Here is a 13,870-nt window from a genome sequence, read left to right on the forward strand (position 1 = left end):
AAAGAAACTAGAGAAATTGACGATTCCCTTGAGCATGAAGAATATAATTTTCCTTAACAGATCCTAACTTTTAAATAAAACAAAGCTGTAACATATACGAGAAACAAACTAAAATTTACTTCACAGCAAGTCCAAATCAAAATGCGAATGTTTGAATTTTTCTAGTTCTATTCTGAAAAATATATGCAAACATGCTCCTGGACAAAACCGAGTTTAAGCGATAAAGAAGTTCTAGATAAGATGGCACTCTGCACTGAGTGGGCTACATGCACATGACACAGTTTAATTGAATAAAAAATGAAGCAATCTCTAGGAGTAAAGAAAACTTTTGGGGTGCAAATAGACTGATAAACTAGGACGCGGGTTAAGGCGCGGGGGGGGGGGGGAAGGAGGAGGCAGTAAATTGATGGGGGATACATTCATCACAATTCCCAATATTTGTTCCCAAGGAAAACTACCACAGAAGAGACATCGATAAGCTCACCTATGGGTCTGGAAGTGTCCACTTGGTGACCATGTTTACATCCACCACTATTCTTCTGCTAAAACATGAAAATACCCTTTTCAAGAACTGTTTCACTGCCACAAAACAGAAAAGAGAACAATACGACCGGCAATAACCGCGTCACTCTCAACTTGAATATCACCTCAAATGTTAATGCTCTGCCACATAGAGCAAAGGAAATTCGATTATTTTCCGCTCTTGTCAGCATAAAAAAGCATTGTGGAATTTAAGGATTAAATTTCTGTTAGCGCATTTAGCAAACACGGCAGTGACAGCATCTTCAAAAAGAAGTTTTAACCACAAAATATCACTGCAGAGGAACTCAATACTACCCATTTGTTTTTATTTCATCATTTTATTGTATAAAAAATATATTGCCCGCAAGCAATTAGCAAGGTGAAATCCAAGTACTGAATTGATTTCGCATGCGTTAAAAAACTTTTTCATTAGCACATCAAAGGGTCTTAAGATTAAACATAACAAACTAACGTCAGAAAAACAGATTTCGAACGACTAGTGGGATCTCGCATCTATTCCAATCTGCTTCAGTCGGGGAGTAACGAAATTCACTACGGGGGCTTCAAATGACGTCACTAGAACGTATTATATACCACTATAACCACTAAACTTAAAACAAAAAATTTACATTAATTTCGACGCACTTTTCATTTGACCTTCAGTTGTGAACTGCCACCATTCGAATTCAGGTGCTGAATTTTGTGAAAGAGAAATTTAGATCACGCAAAACAAAAGCCAAGGGCGACAATATCACTCCAAAAGTCAAAACGGTGAAGCATAAAAACATCGCCGGCAGAATACCGGAAACGACTCGAGGAATCGTCTAATAAAAAAATCCTAACTATCCCTATCTATTTCCAGAAACATCAAGCCAAAAAACAAACATATAAAATTGGAAACAACCATTTTTTAGTTAGGAATGTGGTCAGAGGAGCTATGTGTGTGTACAGGAAGCGTAATTAAGTGTGGGTAGGTTGGAGGTGGGTTAGGTAGGTGGTGGGGGGTTGCTAGGCAATTAATTGGTGGTTGGAGGAAATAGGTATAGGGGTAGGCACGGTGGTTTGATAGGCAAGTGATTGGTCTGTAGCTTATAGCTTTTAGGTAGAAGGAACTTTTATGGGATCAAAAATTCTCAAAATAACACTGTCACCTTGAATATTACCAGCAGTTCCTAGTTAAAATACATTACAAACTAAGCTACTGTTAAAGTCCAATGTTCGAAAACAGAAGTCAACTTTCAAAAACACAGTAAGTAAATGTTCGAAAAGAAAAGTGAAAATTCAAGTCATGTATAAATTTTTATCAGCTAAATAAGCATAGCCGGTAGAAATAAGCATAGTGGGGGTGTTTTTTGTAATTTGGAAACGGAGGAGGCCTGTTATGGGAAAAAACTTCACTCAAAATGATGTCTCGACGTTGAGCTTTACCACATATTATTAACTAAGCTACTGTTAAATTCCAATGTCTGCAAACAGAAGTCAACATTGTTAAAGAGAAGTTAATGTTTGAAAACACAAGCAAATCATAAACAGCCTTGTTTGAGCGTTAAAAAAACCTGTATAATACTAATATTCTTCGAGTCGTAAAAAGACCAGCACGTTGACAATAATTGCTTCAAACTTTGTTCGAGAGCAATTAATAAGTTCAGTCATCACGCTTAGAATTTCCGATATCTGATACCCACATGCAGGAAACTCATGCTCATCTCAACTCAGTGAAATCTGAGCGATCGTTTCCCCTGATCAAGAATGAGGAGAGGAAATGTTTACTACTACAATTTATTTTCTTCGGTCGATGAATTCTTCCCGAAAAAGGCACGAGATTCATCAACTGAATTCTATTTTCTCAAAAAAAAAAGTTTTCTATGATTTGGCTTCGAATTTCAAAAATGACAAACTATTTTAAACTTGATCTCAGAAGACAAGGCAGAGTAGTGCTTTTAATTACGCACGAACATGGCTTGCAAGCACAGTATATTTCTAACTTACAAAACTGGTTAGTGACTGCATATTAAAAAGATTTTAAACATCCATTACAAACCGGATAATTGAAACCAGCAACGCACGGAGTCTCTATTTTGCTTTTGAGTTGTGTAAATTTTCATTATTTTCTTTTATTTGCTATAAAGTAACTACAATTAGCCTTCCCAACTAAAATCAGCTGCTTAAATTTTTGTTCCAACCACAACTTTTGAGCGCAGGTAATATACTCTAGCCTCGACTTTTTTCTGTCATTTTACGTCCTTTCAAATACGTGTTGACAGAAATGCATACTAAATAGGAATAGATCTGCAAAACCCAAAAGAATTGAGTTGAGATGCAGACACGAGCTCTATTAAATTACAAAATTGAAGACATCTGAAATTTGGCAGGTATATTTTACGAAATATGGCTTTAACAATCCTTAAGGTGCAATTTCTAATTTTAAAAAATTTCCCATATTTCGCTCTTTTCCTATTTTTCTTTTAAAAAAAGACTATTTTTAAAGACAATTACCATCCTTAAAAATCGAAAATTCTGAAAATAGACTTCTGCATTAGTTGCTTTCATGTTTCTTGATTCATGCGTTTTAGCAAATTGTATTCCTTATCTATTGAAGCTCCGTTGTTAAACGAAAGATTTACTGGGGAGCTTTTGATTCTGAATAACTCGGAACGCCAATTTGCATATTTTTTTTATGTCTTTCCACTTGTACCTGCAATTTTTTCTGTTAGTCCATTTTGCCATTTCGTGCAATTTGTAAAGGTTTTATTACTTTCTAATGCACCACAGGAGCTGTTCTTCGGCACTACCAAAGCTTAGCCATTGATTTTAGTGGCTCCGACAACGCTGATTTATGAAATCTTTCTTAGTTTTGCTAGCAATTATTGTCGTTTGCTTAATTCGTTCATTTTTGGCTACTGTTAACAGGTGGCATTAATTTTACAATGAAACTTAGTTTAGTTCATAGGCAGTACAACAGCTCAGTTATTATGAAGTCAATCGTTTCGTTATAATATTACAAACATTGCCAGCAGATTGCCGAAATAGCTGCAAGACAGACTTACGTTATGTAGAATTTAGATAGCAACAGACACAGTATTGAATTGATTCAGTTGCCAATATTTTTAAAGACTAAAACGTTTTACTGAGAAGTTCTTTTCAACAAAATTCAAATTTGTTATCCGATTTTGGTTTCCATGCTTTATTATTAACATTGATCATTAGATAGGAGTCCTATATTGACCTTTAAAAGTTAGAGTGACCTCAAGTTACCCTAATAAAATTAGAAGTTATTTAAAGAGCGAGCTAAGTTAGTTATGATCAAAAAATTTAGCACTGAGTTCAGCTTAAAACTCATCGGCAATTAGTTTAAGAAGTGAATTTAAAAAGTAGCAAAAGTGTTACTGAGTAAATAAAAAGAGCAGCGAGGATTGAAATGCACTATCCAGCGAGAAAGTATTACGTCATAATCTCTTAACCATGTAAGCTTTACGAAAAGATTAAATGCACACAAAATACGTTCTATTTGGCATAGAAAGCTCGGAAAAAGTTCGTTAAACATAATTTTCGTTGAGCCTACTAATATACTGAATCGATTGCGCTCCTTTTAGGCTTAAAATTTTTATGTTTCGAAAACGTATCGGTGACCAATCCGAGCCGAAAATCAGCTCAGACAAAATACCTGCTAGCAGATACAGCTAGATTTGCCGGGCCATTTAGATGTGCTTATTGCCTTGATGTTACTTTAGATACAGTTGCTTACATCTTGTTTATGCTTCCTTATGAATTGAAAACTTCGATTCACTGATTTGTCAGGAATATTTTGGTGCCGTTTTCTCCCATACAAACAGGACTAACACAGAGGGGGCATTTGCCTCGCTTGAAAAAATCCCTTCCAGCGGAAGACACGAATAGTCCACGAAGCTGATTAATTCCAAATTAATTGCACGTTTACACGTGGTGCTAGAGTATAATTATATTGTATTCATAGTAGCACTAGCTCTCTTGATCAACTTGATTATTTATCACTCTCGATATTACCTTTGCGCAAACGTTGAACAAAAAAACATTGTTCACAACAGTTATCCAGCAGACTAACGGGCACAAGAGGTCACAAATTACCTACACCAGAAACCTCGGGATGAACCCTCAAAAAGTCAAGTGCTGAAGCATTCAAATGGTTTTCACTGGCTCTGAAGGATAAATGAGCAAGTGTTGGAAGGAAGCTCTCTACTCCTAAAACACTGGAAACCTCACAAAAGAAAAAAAATGGGCACCACAAGAGGACAAGGCTAAGTCGACGGCAAACTTGGTTTGGTTGTTTCTCAACACAACAAAAGGGTATTGCAGATGGACACAAAGGAGCCCCGATAAGAAGCAAAAAAAAACTGTAAGACTCATCCAAAAAACTTCAGATTGTTGCTTTAAATTGATTAACTAACCGGCAAATCTAGCCCACAGAACCCATTTCCTATCCCATATAACAAATTTTTTTGAGTTCACCGGTCACCGATAACCCACCCCCATATATTTTTTCCTTGAAAAAACATCGAATTTGAAAATTTTTGGTCAAAATTTTGGAACTGACCAAATCGGGCTAAATAATAGTTATTGGAACGAAATAAAATCACGCGAAGCAAAAAAAAAAGTAAGTTTGAAAAATTTGACCAATTGTGAAAAAATTCCTTAGAGGTTTATAGAAAAAGGTTGTTAATCCGGGATGCAATAATTGCATAAAGTTGTCAATTTGAAAGAAAAAGAAGAACAATTTGGTCAAGTTTTTCAAATTTGGAAAAACAACTCAAGTTTTTTTTACAAATCAGCGCTTATTCTTGGTAACTTGTAAAAATCGTGCATTTAACGTCAAGGTTCGGAGTTTGAGCAAAACTCAAATCAATTATGTTGTAAAAACATTATATGGTTTTCATATTAGCTGCAAGTTCACTTCATCACGCCATAAAAACTTTGCCTCAAGCGTTACAAGACCATTATAAAAAAGGAATTTACGCATTACCGGGTCTGAGTTTTAATCCTAACGCTTTGAAAGTCCGAAAAACCGCGCAATTTCAATTGAGTCACTTCTTCCGTGATAAAAAGAGGCTAGTTATATGGCATGACGTGGTGAACAATTCATTGTCCCGTCATCGCAGTAACAACAATAAGCCTTTAACACCTTCTCAGCTTATTGAAGTGCTTGAAAAGTATCAGGAGCGCATAGAAGCTATAGTGTATTGCCCCAGAGAGGGAACTCCTGATATTTACAATCAGCTCAAGCGTAGTACTCTAGTTACCATACACTTAGTGAAAGACATTGTGTCTAGACGTAAACAGAAAGATCTTAGTTTACTCAAAGAGTACAGAGCATTACACCAAAGGCCTGCGCTTGAGCTGAAAACATTGACCATAGTCTTAACTCATAAGAACAACCTCCGGTCCTTGATAACACGGTCCCGACCGAAGAAACTTTCAAAGCGCCGTCGTAAAACGCTTCCCACCCGCCATGCGTACGAGGAGGCGGAACTTACTCAAGCCTTTAATAACCTAAATGTCTCGTAGTCTTGCGTTGTTGCGCGGGTTAGTTTGTGGTTGATTCCTTCCAATAGCGCTTTACTAAACGTTTCGCTCTCCCCATTTTGAGTTATTCACTACCGTCCGTTTTCCGCAGGTTATCTGGGTTCATTTTCCGTTTCCGTCCTCTTTGTTTCCGTGTCTTCTTGTTTCTTTCTATTCCCCGTTTATTTGTTGTATGATGTAGTATGTTGAGTTTTGCTGTAGTAAAATTTCTTTTTGCTAGTATGCTGGTTTGTTGTTTAGTCTCGTTCCTTGCTAGGGTGTGACTTAAGTTCATTCTAGAGTTACGGCTGGTTTGTTTCGTGACTTTCACCACACTTGTTTGCTAGCAATTTGTTGTACCTTTATTAATTTTGTAGTATGCACTTTTGTTGTCTGGGTAGGGTGGTTTGCTAGGGTGTGACTTAAGTTTGTTCTGGAGTTACGGCTAGTAAAGTTCCTGACCTTTTCGACTTTTGGTTATACTACACTGTTGCCGTAAATTGTTTCATGTTCAATGTTTTGATGCCGTTGTTAAAGCCCCATAATGATTTGTGCTAGTGTACCTGGCAGTAGCTCGTCTCCTTCTTTCTAGGGTGTGGCTTAAGTTTATTCTGGAGTTACGGCTAGCTTGTTTGGTTGAGTTGTTGCTGTGGTCTGTTAGCATCGATCTTCCCGCCTCCTCGCTTGTGGTTTCCGGCCCGCCCGTGCCAGTTTTCCCGTTTCGTCGCGCGCCATCCGCCCGACGTTTCCGCACCCGCCCGTGCCAGTTTTCTCGTTTCGTCGCGCGCCATCCGCCCGACGTTTCCGCACCCGCCCGTGCCAGTTTTCTCGTTTCGTCGCGCGCCATCCGCCCGACGTTTCCGCACCCGCCCGTGCCGTTTTCCCGTTTCGTCGCGCGCCATCAGCCCGACGTTTCCGCCCCGCCCGTGCCGTTTTCCCGTTTCGTCGCGCGCCATCCGCCCGACGTTTCCGCCCCGCCCGTGCCGTTTTCCCGTTTCGTCGCGCGCCATCCGCCCGACGTTTCCGCCCCGCCCGTGCCGTTTTCCCGTTTCGTCGCGCGCCATCCGCCCGACGTTTCCGCCCCGCCCGTGCCGTTTTCCCGTTTCGTCGCGCGCCATCCGCCCGACGTTTCCGCCCCGCCCGTGCCGTTTTCCCCTTTCGTCGCGCGCCATCCGCCCGACGTTTCCGCCCCGCCCGTGCCGTTTTCCCGTTTCGTCGCGCGCCATTCGCCCGACGCTCTCGTTTGTCCGTCCGGTTTCCCGTTGCGTCGTGCGTTATTCGTTCGGCGTCTCTTCCCGTCCGTCCCGTCCCCCGTCCTGTCCCTTTCCGCGCTTCCTGCGCACCGTTCTTTCTTTCTTTCGCCGGGTACTATTGTACTCGACGAACATCTTTGCTCTTCGGCGGTTTGCTAGCCAAACCGTCACACTAGGGTTCGGTATAACCCCTTTGTGTTGTGCTGTTGCATGTGTGTGTACTCTATATTAGTACCAAATTAAACTTGTGGTTCCTGTTTCTCTTAAGATCATGACAACTTTGCAGGACAAATTTAACAAACTTTATAGTGCGAGGGCAAAATTGGAGGCTGAACTAAAAAACATCTATGGTGAAATTAACAATGCTGTTGATAAGCAAGACAGGAAAGTTAAGATCGAACGTCTGATTGTGAAGTGCAAAGATGCTTTTACTAGAGTAGTTGATAAGAATGAAGAGCTCTTTGATCTGGCACAAAAGACTGAAGATCCAGACGCTGCCTGTAAGAATCTTGAGAAATGGTTAGAGACTGTAACAAAGAAAACTGATGAGTTCATTGCTGCTGCTCGAGGGTATATCAATTCGGTCCATGACAAAGAGACAGCAGAGCAGTATCCCTCTCACCATTCAAAATCAAGTTCACATATGACTTCCTCAAAAAGATCAAGTCAGCGTCAACGAGACTTAGAACTATCAAGACTCAAAAGGGAGGAACTTGAGAAACAACATGAGGCAAAGCTTCGCATTGCTAGACAGCGTCTCGAAATTGAAAAACAAACGAAATTGCGAGAATTAGAAATTGAGCAGCTTGAGGAGGATCATCGCAAGGAAGTAGCTGCTGCAGCCCTTGAGGAAATTGAGTTGATGACAAAATCAGCAACAGACGGGTCTGATACAAGCGAAATGAGTGGGCTCTTTACCGAAAGAAGTTCAGTTAAGAGCAAGAAACTTGTTCAAGATTGGGTTAATTCGTCACCGGCCGGGATTATGGCAGATGTTGCAAACGAACCGAGTTTGCACTTTTCTGGTTCCATCGCCCAATCCAACCAAGCAATTGTCCAACGACCTTCTTCAGCTCAACTTCCAAAGTCACACTCTAATCTCAATACTCATGGTCAAGTTGAGGCTAACATCAACCTCCCTGTCCATGAGCCGCAAGAACCAAGTACTAGAATAAATGTAACCAACGATGCACATGTTGCAAACAACATCATGCAAGAGCAGCAACAGCCTCAATATACGCCTCCATCACCAATAAACTTTGGTATGCCAACTCAACTAAACGCCCCAAACACAGCCCGACAACTGTCTCAAGCAACAATGCACTTCGATGGTTTGCAGTTAGATCATCAATTCCCTCGCAGATCGAGCATGCCGGGACAGTTGAATTTAGTCAGCCCTTCGCATTCACCACCTTTTAATACAATCGCTAATGCTCCTCTAGCACCTAATCCGCCACAAGCACACATAAATGTACCAGCCCCACCATCCCTCGTTCTAAACCTCGCACCACCGCATTTCCCGTTACTCCCACCAGCATTCCGCTTTCCTCCTTCGCCGCCACAAGCACCCCCACTACAAGTCACTAACCCCGTGGCGAATAATGCCAATCTGTTACCCCATTCTCCTCCTGCACCATTCATTTCCTCCGCAAACAATTTCGTGCCTCAATTAATTCATCCACCACCTCCACAAAAGAGTTTTCAGCCCCAAAACTTTGTACCCATAACCCACGCACCTCCTGCTCCTCCAGATCCAAATGTCTGGCGTTTTCCGGCAGCAGTCCCACCTAATGCAGTACCACTTGTACGTACATCTGCAAATTTATACACCGTACAACCGGCCCCTATAATCAACTCTCATATATCTACATCGCACCGCTCCCCTCATGTACAAACAGCAGCAGGCGCTCAAAATTACGTAACATCAGACTTCATGCAAGCGAATCCATTTAGTTCTTCCACAGGTACCGCCCCCACCTTTGTCACTCCGATCATTCCGCCAACGTATGGAGCTACCGTTCCGAACCCGTTGTGTTGGGGTGGCCCGCCGCATCCCACACCTTCGGCTCCTTCTTTGGACTCTGCGGATTTGATAAAGCAGTTGGCGGACGCAATTACTTGTAAGAAGAACGATCCACTGCCCGAGTGGAAGTTGTCACAATACAATGGTGATCCCCTGCAGTGGCACGAATGGTTCGGACAATTTAAAAGCGCCATAGACGCACAGTCCTTGACTGATGATGTCAAGTTAACATACTTAAAAACTCTTGTAACTGGAAAAGCTAAAACCGCCATCGCTGAGTTCGCATACTGTGGTGTAATGTATAAGGATGCACTTAAGACACTCGAACGTAAATTTGGCCAACCACAGGCAGTAGTCAGTGCACACTTAGAAAAACTCAGCTCTTTTCCACCACTAAAGATGCACAATAGTGATAACATCATAAACTATTCTGCAACAATTTCAAGTCTTGTTGGGGTCTTTAAATCACTTTCATATGACGCAGACCTTAAGAGCGCCTCACTTCTCAACACGGCTGTGCAAAAATTGCCGCCCAATCTGAAAGAATCCTGGTCACTCTTCACAGTGAAGAAACATTGGGTTAAGCCAACACTCCTTGACTTCAACGATTGGTTGAAGGAGAAGGCAGAGGCACATGATTTAATGAAACAAACTTCATCGAAGGCAAGAACTGAGGATAACACCAACTCAGTAGTAAAGACCAAAGTTGCCTCAAGAACTTTTGCTGCTAATACACAAACTAAGGGCACTCAGAGACCAGCCTCAACATCGGCAACGCCTGCAACCCCTCGCTGCATTGTGTGTAAAGGTATCCACCGCATCTGGGAGTGTAGGGTATTTAAAGAAAAGTCTCCCACTCAGCGAGCAAAGGTAGTGGCTGAAGCAAAACTGTGTTTCTCATGTTTGAGAGAAAAGCATATGTTCAGGCAATGCCCAAACCCCAGGAAATGCAGGAAGGACGGTTGCAACAGCTCCCATAACACACTTCTTCATGGAGCTGAGAGGGTGTATCCACCAAAATCCCCTTCAAACAACAACAACATTAATTCTAATGCTGGCGCAAATCAAAGTAAACTTCCTAGTGTCCAATCAGCGAGTAAGACCACTACTTTGTCATCTGTGAGTAATGTGAAAGGCCTCCTTCAGGTGACTGAATTACAGCTGAAGAGCTCCTCCGGTAAAGATACCACGGCTTTAGTTTTGTGTGATACCGCTTGCAGTAACTCTTGGGTGTCCAATGATCTTGCAAATAGACTTGGTTTGCACGGTACAGCATTGAAATTAACAGTCAAGGGTATAAATACCGAGGAGGTCGTAGACACTAAGTTAGTTGAACTTATTGTAACACCACGCGACAACCAAACATTTGAACCATTTAAAGTCAGCCCTTACGTAAAGGAAAATTTGAATGTAGGCGCCGACGTCATTAACATTAAAGCACTTCAGGAAACATACCCGCACCTAGCAGTTCTAGACCCAGTTACATATTGCTATGGAAACATCGAGATGGTACTTGGACAGGATGTGTATCATGCCATCCGCCCGTTAGAGTACTTCGCTGCCGACGAGAAGTCCTCGCCCTTCGCTGTTCGCTTGCCCATAGGTTGGGTTCTAAGCGGCCCTCTACCGTCTTCTTCAGGTTTAGTCTCGACTTGTTTCAAAGCTAATACGGAGCAGGATTTTGAACTCGCTAGTCAGGTAAAATCTTGGTACGACATGGAGTCGTACGGCGCACTTAAGCAAGTAGACCCACGATCCGCCTCGGATGCACGTGCGCATGAAATTCTTGAAAACACCACCGTGCATAATGGAAAAAGATACGATGTCGGAATGCTATGGGCTGAAGATAACATCGAACTGCCGAACAATTATTTCTCAGCGCTTGTTCAATTAAAGTCTTTGGAAAAGCGGCTCACGAAAGATCAGACATTAAGGGAAAAGTACTCGAATACCATCAAAGAGGACTTAGACAAAGGCTACGTAGTAAGGGTCAAAGATGCTCATAAGGTGGAAAGTCGCTCGGAACGAGAGTGGTACCTACCACACCATCCGGTTGTTAACCCGAACAAGCCGGGCAAGGTTCGTAGGGTACTAAACGGAGCAGCTAAATTCCATGGCGCATCTCTTAATAAGTCATTACTCACCGGACCTGACTTACTGCAAAACCTAATCTGTGTACTCCTACGGTTTAGACAGCATCCATTTGCTGTATCCGCTGACATCGAGGGAATGTTCCTTCAGGTTGGAGTGTTACCATGTGATCAACCATCATTGCGCTTTTTGTGGCGGGAGGACCCCACATCAAATGTTGTGGTACACCAGTATACGCGCCACATCTTTGGGGCAAAAGATTCGCCCACCTGCGCCAACTACGCACTTCAGCGCACGGCACGCGATAATGCTAAGGAGTACCCAGAAGCTGCGAAAGCCGTCCTTGAGAACTTCTACATGGACGACTACTTGGACTCAGTGGAATCCCCCGAGAGGGCCCTCATTAGGTCGAAGGAATTGGTACATCTTCTCCATCTAGGTGGGTTCAAGCTTACTAAGTTTGTAAGCAATGTACCAGATCTGGCTGACCGAATTGATGGGTCTGCTCAATCCACTGAACCGAAGGTCATCGTTTCATCAAAGGAGGAATCAATGCACGTGCTTGGGCTTAAGTGGGATCACAACAACGATACTCTGGTTGTGAGTAGGGGTACTAACAGCACCATCACGAAATGTTTAACACAGCGCTTAGTCTTAAGTCTTGTGTCAAAGGTCTACGACCCAATTGGTCTTGTCGCACCTTTCACTGTTGGTGCTCGGTTAATCTTGAAAGACATTTGGCGTGTCAATGGACAAAGTTGGGATGACGAGTTACCTAAAGACACAGTTGATAGATTCCTTGCCTGGTGTATTGAACTGCCGCGGTTAGCTGAGATCACTATACCGAGAAGTTACTTTTCAGGACCATTCCAACATCTTGAACTCCACATGTTTGGTGATAGCTCGCAAGACGTATTCAGTGCAGTAGGATTTCTTAGGGCTCAAGTAACTTGTACCTCCGGGGAAATTACAACAGAGCTGGCGTTTGTCCTGGGCAAGGCCCGTGTTGCACCTATGAAGGTAATGACAGTTCCTAAGTTGGAATTACAAGCCGCTCTCCTCGCTGCCCGTTTAAAAAGGGAAATCTGTCGAGCATTAACGGTTACTGTGGATAAAGTCTTTATGTGGACAGATAGTACCATCGTCTTGCAGTGGATAAACTCAACAAACAAACACCCCATCTTCATTGCAAATCGTGTTAGTGAAATCCTGGAGAACACCAGCGTTGACCAATGGAACCACGTCGCCACTTGTGATAATCCGGCAGATGCTGGCACGCGTGGCATGTCCGCTGAAGTTTTGCAATCAAGTAGCTGGGTGAGGGGTCCTGACTTCTTGAGAACTAAGCAATTCCCTTTTGTGCCAAATACTGACGTCGTTGATAACATCAAACTCGGCGTTGTAACCAAGGAACAAGATGATGACTCCATCTCATCTTTAGCCGCATCCGTAACCAAGCCCCCTAAGGAACAAAGTATCAATCTAATCCCGTTTGATAAGTTCAGTTCTTATCAAAAATTACTGCGTGTCACCGCATATGTGCTCCGTCTTTTACCATCTCATGAAAGTTACCGTACCGTAGACGGCAGCATAGCCGATCCTGTTGAGCTTGACGAAGCCGAGCGTCATCTCCAGTACTTGGTTCAAGGAGAGTCCTTTATTACTGAAAGAAAGGATCTTCTTGACAACAAATCCGTTAAGAAGAGCAGCCGCATTGCTCAGTTTACTCCGTTTATTGGACCTCATGGTCTCATCCGTTCCTCTGGTCGACTCCGACGGCTAGCGGAAATTGACTTTGACACTAGGAATCCTATCGTGCTGGATGCGCGTCATATTTTTGTTAAACTGTTTCTGCGGCATACTCATTTGAAGAACCATCATCAGGGCATCGACTACTTAAGGTCAAAGGTACAAGAACGTTATGCCATCCTAAAACTACGTTCCACACTGCGTTCCATCAAATCAAACTGCGTCTTGTGTAGAAAGTTCCGTGCAGCAACCATTCAGCCTATCATGGCAGACCTCCCAAAGGAGAGACTCGCATACCAGTCTCCTCCCTTTACCAACACCGGGGTTGATTACTTCGGCCCATTCTACGTCACAGTTCGTCGGACTACAGAGAAGAGGTGGGGATTTCTCTTCACTTGTCTCACTACTCGTGCTGTCCATGTTGAAGTTGTACAGTCCATGGACACCAGTTCCTGTGTAATGGGAGTGGAGCGGTTCGTCTCCCGTCGGGGTACTCCTGCCATGATTTGGTCGGATAATGGTACGAACTTCATTGGAGCGGAGAAAGAGCTCCGTGAATGTGTGGAAAAATGGAATACGCTTAACATTGCCACCGAACTTGCACATAAGGGCATTAAGTGGAGGTTCAATCCACCCAGTGCGCCACACCAAGGTGGCATCTGGGAGAGGTTAGTTCGGAGTTTTAAAAGAGTACTGT

At 42.7% G+C, this 13,870-nt stretch overlaps 1 protein-coding gene across 3 annotated transcripts in view; it reads right to left on the reverse strand.

Moving 5' to 3' along the window:
- LOC142357315 (metal cation symporter ZIP14-like) overlaps positions 1–13,870 on the reverse strand; it is a 339,525-nt gene that overhangs the window by 15,207 nt on the left and 310,448 nt on the right. For all 3 annotated transcript variants that reach the window (XM_075408967.1, XM_075408981.1, XM_075408975.1), the window contains one exon: positions 485–542. In XM_075408967.1, coding sequence (XP_075265082.1) covers positions 485–542 — 58 coding nt within the window. The remainder of the gene's footprint in view (positions 1–484; positions 543–13,870) is intronic.

Source organism: Convolutriloba macropyga, chromosome 2 (assembly GCF_964194025.1).
Source record: "Convolutriloba macropyga chromosome 2, txConMacr16.3, whole genome shotgun sequence".
NCBI lineage: Eukaryota > Metazoa > Xenacoelomorpha > Acoela > Convolutidae > Convolutriloba > Convolutriloba macropyga.